Source organism: Rhinatrema bivittatum, chromosome 4 (assembly GCF_901001135.1).
Source record: "Rhinatrema bivittatum chromosome 4, aRhiBiv1.1, whole genome shotgun sequence".
NCBI lineage: Eukaryota > Metazoa > Chordata > Amphibia > Gymnophiona > Rhinatrematidae > Rhinatrema > Rhinatrema bivittatum.
The window spans coordinates 225,754,225-225,766,782 of NC_042618.1; the positions used below are offsets into that span (position 1 = coordinate 225,754,225).

A 12,558-nucleotide genomic window follows, 5' to 3' on the forward strand; every position below is an offset into this window, starting at 1 on the left:
AGAGGTGTGAGCTCGGAATTGATGGCTCAGTTTGAGAGGGGCAATGTTATGAATGTCTTTATGTATCATCATGAGTACTTTGAACGAAATCCTGGCTTTGATTGGTAACCACTCTTCAGATATTGTGGCTGTTTGTTTTTAATGATAGGTTGCAGATTACTAGTAACAGGTAGAGATGGAAAAATTCTAGATATTTTGAAGTGATAATAAGAAAAAAATACATTTCTGTATTTTTCTGAAAAAAAAAATAGAAATGTTGGGAAATTTTTAAATATATACACTTCTTATTTTTGTAAAATTTGTACTTAGTTTAGTGTGTTCAAGACACAAAATGAATCTGTATAGCTGTTAGCATGTATGATTTTTCTTCTTCAATACAAAACTAAGGCATTTATACTTTTAAACTATCAGATGAGCCAATCATTAAAAGACTGTAACAACAGAAGTGAAAGTGTAATCTGAATATTTTCTTCTTTCCTCCTCACCTTGCCCCTCCAAACTCCAGTCCATTCCTCTCCTTGTTCTCCATGCCTTCGGACAGCCATGCCACCCCATCCATTAACATCATTTATTGTATTCCTAGCACTGAGTTTAGAGATTTTTTTTTTTTTAACCGTTTGTCCAAACTACCCTATGACCCAATTACTTAAAGGTAAATTTTCAAAGGAGTTGCACATGTAAATGTAACATACTACTGTAGCAATTTTCAAAAGCCATTTTGAATTCACTTTATTTTGGTTTACCAAATTCTTCATTAAGAGCTTTACAGATATTACTGAATTTCACCACCCACCTGATTTCACGCAGACACCGCGATGAGCATATTTCACCGGTGTTAGAAGAATTACGCTGGTTACCTAAGGGAGCGAGTCAGATTCAAAGCTCTTGTAGTTCTGGTTAAGGTGCTGAAGCTTAATGGACCTTAATACCTAAAATGTTATGTCTACCTATACTCCAGGTAGAACTTTGCGATCCAGTCAGAAAAAGCCTGCTTACTGTACCCCCTTGTGAAATCTGCCCGTCCTGTTAGCACGAGGCATTATACATTCTCTGTTTATGGCCCAGATTGTTGGAATACTCTGCCAAGCTATATGAGAGAGACTGATGACATTAAGATTTTTTCGGAGGCATCTTAAGACCTTGTTATTTCAAGATGCGTTTGCAGCAATGTGTAATAAGGAATGCTTTTAATTATACTGCTTTGTTGTATTGATTTTCCTGATTTAATTTTATAGATTTTATTTGATGTATTGTTTTAGTTGATTTACTTTGTTGTTCTTTACCTAGCATTATTTTGATGTAGGTGAAAGATAAATACTTAAATACCCGTGTAAATGCACTTTACACAGGGTAAAACCTATTGACAATTCAATGGCATATACTGTAGAAATTTTCAAAAGCTCACATACATAAAGTGCATGTACACATGCAAATCATTTTGAAAATTCCCCCCTTTGGTTTCATAATGCCATGTAAGTCTTTCCCCACAATTTTACTACCCCTCGGCAATCCCCAGTAAATGCATTCTGCAAACATTGATAGAACCCCAAATGCCAGCACCTTATTAAAATCTCTCATACATCTTGCAAGAAATGGATATCAAATTTCCTTGCTATTTTATGTTTTTATTTTATTTACTTACTAGATTTCTTCTCTACCTTTCCAAAAAAACAATTAGCCTTGGCACAATTTAAAAAAAAAAAGGTATAAAATGACATAAACCTCAAAACAAAAAATAAACATTACACTGTAATAAAACTATAGACAGTAAACAAAAATAGTACACTATAGTACAAATTATATAATACAAATGACACAATACAGGAGGAACACTATGAATACAGATTTCAATAAGATGCAAACTTGGGTTCCCCTACAAGCTCAGCCATGGGCGCTGCTATTTTAGCTGAGCGGTAGAGTTCCCCGTGTGAAGCCAGGATTCAGGAGCAGATTTCCGAGATCCCCGGTTGGAAAATTAGCCCATAAAAACTTGACTGCGGAACAATACATGTGGGGAAAAGGAACGCTAATCCTTCTTGTTATTAAACAAACAAAAACAAAAATGTCTGGATGGTAAGAGCTAGCAAAGCTACAGCAGGATAAAATCTCTGTAAATTTCTAATCCCAGTAGAAACTCTTAAAGGGCTCGGTACAGAATCATTGCCCAGCTCTGTAAAATCTTTGTGCTTATATTTTTCTCATCACTGCATATCTTATTCTGCTTTGTCTCTGTGCTCCAGCTGTTCTCTAGCTCTTCACATCTATTTCTGAATTCCTGCTGTCCTTGCTCTTTCTAATTTTCCTCCTTCCACTGCACCCTCTCTCGCGTTCTTCACTTCTCAGCCCTCCTTGCTTTCTCTTTGGTTCTCTCTGTTGCTCTCCCTTCCACCTCCCTTTTCTCCTCATTCTGTCTTTATTGAATTGCTTTCCCTGCTTTAACAAGCACCACACTGGGCAATTTATCTTTTACTTTTATCTTAATGTACAAATGAACTCTATTAAAACACTCATAATTCAGACATAAAGTGTAAGTATTTGTTCCCAATTTGTTTAGCATTTAGCCAGCTAATTATTTTTTTAAAAAGTCAGATGAGAACACAGAGTTCTAATTTTCATAGACATACTCTGTATCCAGCTAATTAGCCATTGGAAATGAAGATATAACGCTGTCCTCTCCTTAACCAGTTGGGTTAATAAGCCTGCTGTTAATAAATGCGGGCGGCCTGTCTGTGTGTTAAAGCAGAAGTGGCAGGCACGTTGACTAAAGTCCAAATCGTAGGTGGCTTGCTGCTGTTTGTGTACATTCAAAGGGCGTAAACTCGGCACGCTGCATGGGGCAAGATCCAGTCCACGCAAGTCCCCTCCATCCAGTCGGGAAGACCAAAACCCCACTGGCTGAGAGGACAGAGGCAAGGGGCAGCTGATCCAGCCGTAAAACAGCGGCATGCTGGAGACGCTCAGGAAGAAGTGGCTACATAACATCGCACGCAATTACAGTTGTTTTGCACATTTTCCACAATGTTCCTGGCAACCCTTCTAACGTATCTTCTGTTTTTCCTAGGGTTTTTGGGAGGCCCACAGCATGCTGATGAAGACTTATGGACCTATTTGTGGGTGAGAGCACAATGGCTGTCATTACTTCCTTGAATTTTCTGGAATTGTAATAATACCCCCTCTCCTGACTTCTGCTGTTGAGTTCCTATGAATCCTTCTTTCCGGTAATGACCTGGGCTATGGGTATGATTTACGGCCACAGAGTTTCTGCCCATTCCTAGTTTCATCCCTATCTTTGTTATTGCATGATTTTTCTTTGTGTTTTCTGTGCGTTTGAGATGCTTTTCTTGTCCCAGTGTAGCCTTGTGCTTGCTCTTAAGCCCGGGGCCCCAGGGTGGTTCTTCCCACTTGTTTCTCCCCCATTTCCCTGCAGTGCATCGAGAGCATCCTGTGCCCACTCAAGAAGCCCACTTCAACGAGGGAGAATTTATGCTAATCCTTTTGGCTATGAAGGGCGGTGTGCGGTTACACAAGTTACATTATGGTCTGGTTTGAAAAGATAATCTGAATAATAAAAGTCTGTTTGCCCCCTCCCCCGCCTTCTCTAGGGGGGAGAAGAGCTGGTGCACGGGTTTTTTTTTTTTAGTATTCAGATTCTTTCCAAAGCTCAATGTGTTGTAAAGGTTCATCCTGAGCCTCTCTTTGGCATTGCAGACAGATGCCCAGTTTTGGCCGAGCAGAGGGATTCATCTTGTGGCTGAGGCAGGCCTTCCTGGAGGTCCTTGGCCCATCTCCCTCTTCGCCTGGGCTCTTCTCTGCAACTCCTCGGGGTTGAGCAGAGAGAGGATCAAGCCTTCCCACGGCACCAAATGTGTTCTACCAAGAGGCTTTCATCGATTAAACAAATGCTACATTCTTACCTATAATGGGAACTCTTGGGGGGGAAGGCATGGTGGGTCATCTGAACTGGCCAAAGAACAGGCATGTCCAGTAGCATATCCTAATTATAATACCAGCCTTGAAAAACAGGACTGCAGGCAGCAAAATGCAACGGAACCGACGCTGAAAAGTCAGAGCTCGCCGTTTCCAAAGACTGACCACCCCCTTCCCCGTGGGCCTGGTAGAAGTCTATGGCAGTGTTCCCACCCAGTGTGCCTTCAGACCTGATCAGGGTGCCATGGAAAAATCACCACTGCTTGATCCTCAGATCCGGACCAGCAACTGGGCTATGTTCACACCAACAAGAGTCACCGGCGGTGGCTCTTAAACATGTAGGAGTTGCTTTCCGAGGATGTGTGTAATCATTTATTGGGGTTTATTATGACAAGAATTAAACACAGGAGTTAATATCAGAGTTTATTCTGGTGCACAGAAGCCAGTAAAAAAAAAAAAAAAATCAATATTCCCTCACTCAGCAGCATCCCTATCTCTATGCTCATCTCCTGCTTAGCATGTCCCTTTCTCTTCCCCACACACCTGAGAATCTCCCTCTCTCTCCCTCTCACATTGCAACAGAATTCATCTTAACTAGTGGCAGCTCCAGGCTTCTCCTCTTTCCTTCACCAGCATGCTTACTGAGGATCCTGCGCTCTGCAGGACTGTACTTCTGCTTTTGTATGGGGACAGGTAGCCTGCCAGGAAGTGCTTCTGGTGGGTGTGACCTTCAAAGGTTATATTGGTGACACCAAGCAGCAGGCACTTTGTCTGTCAGGCAGAGATGGGACTTGAAACGCTGCAGGTGCTAGGGCCTGCACTGGCTTCCAGCAGTTGCTAGAGGCCTTGAAACACTGCATCTGCAGCTCTGTAGCTGCTTTTAAATTATCCTAACATTAGGGCGAAAATCAGTTTGAACCAGTTGTCACGTTTGGGGAAAATTCCAGGATTTTATGGGTGAAAATCAGTTTAAATTGAAAACGAAGAACCCTAGTAATCACCATCACTTTCTAGCTACAGCATGAGCCCTGGTGTGTGGTAATTAAAGGGCAGTATATAAGGCATGGATAGCTAGGCCCCATTTTGTTCTGCGTACACAGGGGCAGATTTTAAAAGGGTTACGCGTATAGAGGCAGATTTTATAAATTTGCACGAGCGCGTACTTTTGTTCGCGCACCAGGCGCGAACAAAAGTACGCTGGATTTTATAAGATACGCACGTAGCCACGCGTATGTTATAAAATACAGGGTCGGCGCGCTCAAGGGGTGCACATTTGTGCAACCTGTGCGCGCCGAGCCCGGGCACGCTCAAGGGGGTGCACATTTGTGCAACCTGTGCACGCCGAGCCTGGGCGCGCTGCCTGTTCCCTCCGAGGCCGCTCCGAAATCGGAGTGGCCTCGGAGGGAACTTTCTTTCCACCCCCCACACCTTCCCCTCCCTTCCCCTACCTAACCTACCCCCCCTACCTCTTGTTGGCAGATTTACGCCTGCTTTCAGCAGGCGTAAATCTGTGCACGCCAGCAGGCTGCTGGCGCGCCATCACCCAACCCAGGGGCTGGTCTGGAGGCCTTGACCACACCCCCGGGCTGGCACCACACCCCCGGTCCCACCCCGAACCGCCCCCTGACCCCGGACACGCCCCCTCCTTGCCCCTTTTACTCAGCTCCAGGACTTACGTGCGTCCCGGGTCTGTGTGCGCGCCGGCGGCCTGTGTAAAGTAGGCCGCCGGCGTGCGAGGGCCCTGCGTGCGTAAATCCGGCCGGATTTACGCACGCAGGGCATTTAAAATCTGGCCCATAATCCTTTTATTTCTATTTATTTATTTAATGTTTTTCTATACAGACATTCATTGTTGGACATCATATCAGTTTACAGGCAACATGGAGTCAGCAACAGAGCTTTAACAGTTTAACAGAAACAGCTAAGAAGATTATATTTGTTTAGTGCCGCAGTAACAGGTTTATAATGTGACAAGAGTTGATAAATAATAAAATAATGTACATATATATTAAAACCCTCCTGTGCACGCCAAGCCTATTTTGCATAGGCTCGGCGACGCGCGCAAGCCCCGGGACATACGCACGTCCCGGGGCTCAAAAAAAGGGGAGGGGCGGGCGGTGGCGTGGCCAGAGGCCTCCAAAGGCCTGCTAGGCCGGGGGATCGCACGCCGGCACTTGGCTGGCGCAAGCAACCTACACCTGCCCGGAGGCAGGCACAACTTAAATAATAAAGGTAGGGGGGGATTTAGGTAGGGCTGGGGGGCGGGTTAGATAGGGGAAGGTGGGGGGGGGGGGCGAAAGGGAAGTTCCATCTGAGGTCGTTCCGATTTTGGAGCAGCCTTGGAGGGAAAGCCATCGGGGCTCCCCTAGGGTTCGGCGCGCGCAAGGTGCACAAGTGTGCTCTCCCTTGCGCGCGCCGACCCTGGATTTTATAAAATGCGTAGGTTCAAAAATCTGGCCCACAGGTTGTATTCAGCACTTTCTTGTCTTTCCCCCTCCTGAGCTTTCTCCTTTGACTTCTTCCAGCCTCTCTTATCCCCAGCTTGAATGAATCAAGGAGAGCACGCACTGAGCGCTGGATGTGACTCATTCTGGGGCCAATGCTATAATAAACGCGGAAAGCGGGCGCATGTCATCCGCAAGGGGGGGGGGGGGGGCGCCATGCTATAAACAAATTAGGGGGTCACATTAGCTAGCGAGCATATCTGCGTCGGTCTTCAATGCGGCCGGCTGAGATTTTATTTTCTTTTTGTTTTTTTTTAGCTTTTAAAGAAGTACAGAAAAGCAGTGTTTTCTGCTTTTCTGTACTTTTTTTCATGCGCTCAGCTATTAACGCCTGCTCCAGGCAGGCGTTAATAGCTGAGCGATAAATGTGCGTCTTGAGACGCACATTTATTTTTTTGCATGGAGTGAATGAGTGAATTTGCATGTGATGAGCGCTATCTCATTCACTCCACGTTGGGCGCGTGCCAAATAGGTGCTCGGCTGAGCACACTGTATTCGGCCCCTCTGAGTGTTGGGAGCAACAGCAGTGGAGGAGCTCTGGCAGCCAGCCACATGCTGCCCGCATCATACCGGCTTCTCCTTTCTCCTGCACTTCAGCATAGGGAGAACATTTGCGTCTCTGCCTCTTCTCTCCCTTTGTTTAAAAAATTGGAAGGGAGACTGGCAGGGCTTTCATTGCTTCCCCAGCTCTTCTTTTGAGCATACGAGTCCCCTCCATATCTGTAATGCCTGCCCCGTGCAGGATGGCGGGCCAGATACCATATCGGTTAGCGTAAGTGCGCCTCGGGTTTGAAAAAGGATGGTCTATAGAATATCGTGCTCTTGTATACAGTTACAGTAGACACCCGCAGTTTTGGACGTGTGTTCTCTGCTCAGGCATTTGTAGTAGCAAGACACGTATTGCATCACCTTCACTGTAATTATCCCATTCCTCTTTTATATGTGACCATCTGGTCTTGTCAGCAGCTATTTTGTGATTGGTAATCTTTAACCAGCTACGTAAGGAAACACTGTACCTGTGTTTCTTTGCTAATGTGAATTTGCTTGCATCAAAAGGATACCATACTCAGGACAGTAGCATCTTTTTTCCAGGTTCCCAGGCATTTTTCAAAGGGATTTCCGCAAGCGAAAGGTTCTACCTGTTTGAATCACCTGTCTGAAAATTACCCACTCTGTATGGTTAGAGGGGAGAAATAGGCACATAGATCCACAGTCTGCATACTTTTACCCACATAATAGTGGAGGCAGCCTGGGGTGGGGATTGGGTTGGGGGAGAAAACTGCATGCAGAATTTTGGCTGGAAAAAGTGTCCACAGAAAAAGGAGGTGCAGGTGCTTTCCCATAGGGCCGTTTTCAAAATAAATGCATGCATAGACTTTTCCTTTGAAAATTGGTGCAAAGGCCGTGGGTTAAAAAAGAACTACTCCCCAGACATGCTGGCAGGTTGAAAGTTGCCCCTCAGTATACACGTGGGTACACATTGATGCTTATGTACCCTACGAATCTGCATTCACTTACATTTTCATGTTTGGAAATTAAAAACGGCTTGGTGTATTCTTATGCTTGGAAATCCATAATAATCATGTGCTGGTTATTGAAGAGGAAAGAACAATCTGAGAAGTCAAATATGTTATCCTAATATTTCTGAAGTGTTTTGGAGTTAACCCCCACTAGCATTTTGTTTTTTTAACTACAGATTGATTTACCAGAAAAGAAAAGCAATTTTTATCTGGTGCTTTCCAGACAGGTCTTGGGCCAGACTGACTTTTCAAGAAAACACTAGGGTAAAAAACAGTGGCTCCCCCATTCCCCTGAAAGTCATTTTGCGTGCACAGTTTTGAAACAGCAGCTTCAGGAAGTGAGAGAAAATTCTGCAGAACATAATCTGTGAATTAAAAAAAAAAAAAAAAAAAGTGTGCACAAAGCAGTGAAGAATTTGTGCTTGAAAGTGCTAAATATGAGATTTGGGCAAACATTCAATACGTTTGGCATTTAATTTTTTCTGCATATTAACCAAAACTTCAATCCAACCCTGTACCAGAACACTTTTCAAGTCATTATATGCTATAGGAGAGAAGATAAGCAGGAAATCGGCAATACAGCCAGAGGAGCTGGGTGTCCTTAGAGGTGTGGCCTAGCTTTTTAAGCAAGGCTCTGGGATGTAGCTAGACTTTGGCAAGATCTTGCATGCTCGATTCCTTAAAGGTTTGCATGGCTGGGGCAGAATGGCTATTTTTAGCAATGTGTTAACATGCCCCAGATGATTTTTTTTTTTTTTTTTTGCCATCTTCTTTTTGGCCTGCACTTGTGCCACACACAGTGTTGCACTTGCTGTCATCAGTGGGAATGTTCCCTGTGTAAAGTTCATGGAGTGTGGGTGTTTTTTCAGTTGTATTAGTAAGTCTTCACAGATGTCATTGGGTAGTGTCTGCAAATCGGCAAATTTGCCTTTCTTTTCAAGTGGTAATGTGAGTGACCTCATGCTGATGGCACATGTGGTTGTTTCAAACGTCCCTGTGGAAAATTGATCTGTCATGCACAAGAGCAGAATTTGGTTTAGCACCTCCTCACCAGTGGAAAATAAGCAGATCTACTGGAGGAAGGTGAATGGTGGTGGTGGCAAAACCAGCAGGCCCTGATTTGGTAATAGGTGATGTAGACAACTGCCTAGGATGCAAAATGTTTGCCAAAGAGGAGTCTGCTTTAGGACAGGGGTAGGCAGCTCCGGTCCTTGAGTGCCACAGACAGTTTTGGTTTTCAGGGCTATCAATAATCCAATGTACGCATATATATCTTATGCATATTCATTTTGGATAGCTTGAAAACCAGTGGCACTTGAGGACTGGCGTGTTTGTGACACTTGAGGACTTAAGTTGCCCACCTCTGCATTAGGGTCATGTACCAGCAGAGTTCAAAAGAGTGCACCTATGCCTATGGGTGCCAAAAATCATTCAGCCCTGAAAACAAGACTTGGTCTGTTTTTCTTTTTAATCGCATTAAAGAAGTTGTCTTCACTTAGTAACATAATAAATGATGGCAGAAAACGATCCAATGGGTCCATCCAGCAAGCTTTTTCTTTTTTCTAAGACTAGTAACTGCCATTCAGAGCAATTACTTCCTCTGCCATCTGTTAAGGGTGGTAACTGCTGCCCCATGCAACACAGGCTACCCCCTTTTCTTCATTTCCATTCTTTAGCCACTAGAGATCTTCTGTATTCCATGCCCTTTTAAATTCTATGACCGTTCTTGCCTTCATTACCTCTTTCCGGAAGGCATGCCATGCATCCGCCATCCTTTCCATGAAGAAATATTTCCTGATGATGATCAAGTCTACCCTCTTGGAGCACCATATTACGTCACTTAGGTCTATAGCAGGGCTTCCCAAACCTGGTCTGGGGACCCCATAGCCAGTCGGGTTTTCAGGATATACACAATGAATATGCATGAGATAAATTTGAATACCATGGAGATTCGGTATATGCAAATTTATTTTATACATATTTGTTGATAGGTTTTTTTTTTCACTGAAAAAGGCTCAATTCATGTGCATCATTAATAACCTTCAGGTAATTAAAAATCTGTATTATATCTTCCCTGACCTTCCTCTCCTTTGGGGTATACACATTTAGGTCCTTTTCATTCTCTCTCATAAGTTTTTTGGTGCAGACCCTCAGATCATTTTGGTTGCCTTTCTCTGGACCACTTCCATGCTGTTTCTATCCTGTTTGAGATATGGTCTCCATAGATATAAACATAGAAATGATGGCAGAAAAGGACCAAATGGCCCATCCAGTCTGCCCAGCTAGCTTATGCTAGTATCTGCTGCACCATGTAGGTTATCCCCCATGCTTATCAGTTTCCCAGACAGTTAGTCAGGGCCCTCGTTGGTTGATGTTTGAATCCAATTCCCCGTTACACCTTGCCATTGAGCAGAGAGCAATGTTGGAGTTGCATCAAAGTATCAGGCTTATTGGTTAAGGGCAGTAAGCATCGCATCAGCAAGTTACCCCCATACTTTTTTGTTTCCACAGACCATAAAAGTTGGGGCCCTCATTGCTTGCTGTTCAAATCTAATTCCTCTTTTCTCCCTGCCATTGAAGCAGAACGCCACCATGGAGTTGCATCAAGAATATGAAGGCTTATTGGTTAAGGGTGTGGTAACTGCCACACCAGCAAGTTATCCCCATGCATTTTTTTCTTCATTTCCATCCTCTAGCCTTTAGTGATCCACAGTGTTTATCCCATGCCCCTTTGAATTCTTTCACTGTTTTTGTCTTCACCACCTCTTCTGGAAGGGCATGCCAGACATCCACCAGCCTCTCCGTGAAAAAATATTTCCTGACATTGATTCTGAGTCATCCTCCCTGGGGTTTCATTTCAAGATCCCTAATTCTACTGATTTCTTTCCAACAGAAAAGGTTTGTCGAATGTGCATCATTTAAACCTTTCAGGTATCTGAAGATCTGTATCATATCTCCCCTGCACCTCTTCAAGGGTATACATATTGAGATTCTTCAGCCTTTCCTCGTAGATCTTCTCATACAGACACCACACCATTTTGGTTGCTCTTCTCTGAACCATCTCCATCCTGACTTTGTCTGTTTTGGGATATGGACTCTAGAACTGAATACAGTATTCCAACTGAGGCCTCACCAAGGACCTGTACAAGGGCATTATCACTGCCTTTTTCTTACTGGTTATTCCTCTCTCTATGTTGCTCAATTTTCTTCTGGCTTTAGCCTCACCTTGTCACATTGCTTTGCCATCTTCAGATCTCCAGACACTATTACCCCCAAGAGCCCTCTCTTGGTCCGAGCACATCAGTTTTTCACCCCCCATTACATATAGCTGTTTTGGATTACCGCACCCCCGATACATGACTCTGCACTTCTTGGCATTGAATCCCAGCTGCCAAATCTTTGACCACTCTTCCAGCTTTCTTAAATCCTTTTTCATTCTCTCTATTCCTTCAGGTATGTCCACCCTATTGCAGATCTTAGTATCATCCATGAATAGACAAATTTTATCTTCCATCTCTTCTGCAATGTTGCTCACAGAGATATCAAACAGAACTGGTCCCAATACAGTATTCCAGATGAGGCCTCACTAGGGACTTGTACAGGGGCATTACTAATTCCATTTTCCTGCTAGTTATGCCTCTCTCTATGCAGCCCAGCATCATTTTAACCTTAGCCACCAGCTTGTCCCACTGCTTAGTCGCCTTAAGATCATGAGACCCTATTATCCTGATGTCTTTTTCCTGGTCTGTGCACATCAGTCTTTGACCCCTATTACATAGAGCTTCAGCTGCTAAATCTTTGACCACAACTTCCATTTTCTTCACTCCTTTAGGCATGTCCGCTCTGTTGCAGATCTTAGTGTCATCTACAAAAAGACAAAGTTTTCTTTCTGAACCTTCCACTATGTCATACACAAAGCTATCGAACAGAACCGACTCCAGTACTGATTCTTGAGGCACTCCATTTATCACTCTTCATTCCTCAGAGTAGGTTCCATTTAACACCACTTGCTGCTGTCTTATCATTCAATCAATTTGTAATCCATTCTACCTTCTTGGTACCCACTCCCAGGCTTCTTACTTTGATCATGAACCTCCTATCTGGGACGATGTCAAAAGCTTTGCTGAAATCCAGATAAATCACATTGACTGCTTGTCCTTGATCTAATTCTGTAGTTGCCCAATCAAAAAAGTCAATCAGATTCTATCTGACAGGACCTTTCTGTAGTAAAACTTTGTTGCCTCGCATCCTGCAATCCATTGGATTGCAGGTATTTGACTGTCCTTCAGCAATGTCTCCATTAACTTTCCCATCACTGAGATAAGGCTGACAGGCCTGTAGTTTCCAGCCTCTTCTCTGCTCCAACGTTCAATCTTAAGGCACCAAGCCATTTCCAGAAATCTATTGAATAAGTCTTTTACACTACTCTGTAAATGGGGTTGTATCTGTCCCACTGTCATCCATACACTTGCCAACCAGCAACAGTGGTACTCCTATTTAATATTTCTGCTTTTTCCTTATCTTTCTCCACACATTGGGGCTGATGCAATATCATGTGCTCAGGTTAGAGCAGAGGTTAGCCCCTGATTGAATGTGTGTTTTCTACG

The 12,558-nt window shown here is 43.8% G+C and overlaps 1 protein-coding gene across 8 annotated transcripts in view; it reads left to right on the forward strand.

Moving 5' to 3' along the window:
- TBXAS1 (thromboxane A synthase 1) overlaps positions 1-12,558 on the forward strand; it is a 396,138-nt gene that overhangs the window by 145,704 nt on the left and 237,876 nt on the right. For all 8 annotated transcript variants that reach the window (XM_029599777.1, XM_029599780.1, XM_029599776.1 and 5 more), the window contains exon 4: positions 3,062-3,114. In XM_029599777.1, the coding sequence (XP_029455637.1) occupies positions 3,062-3,114 (53 nt within the window). The remainder of the gene's footprint in view (positions 1-3,061; positions 3,115-12,558) is intronic.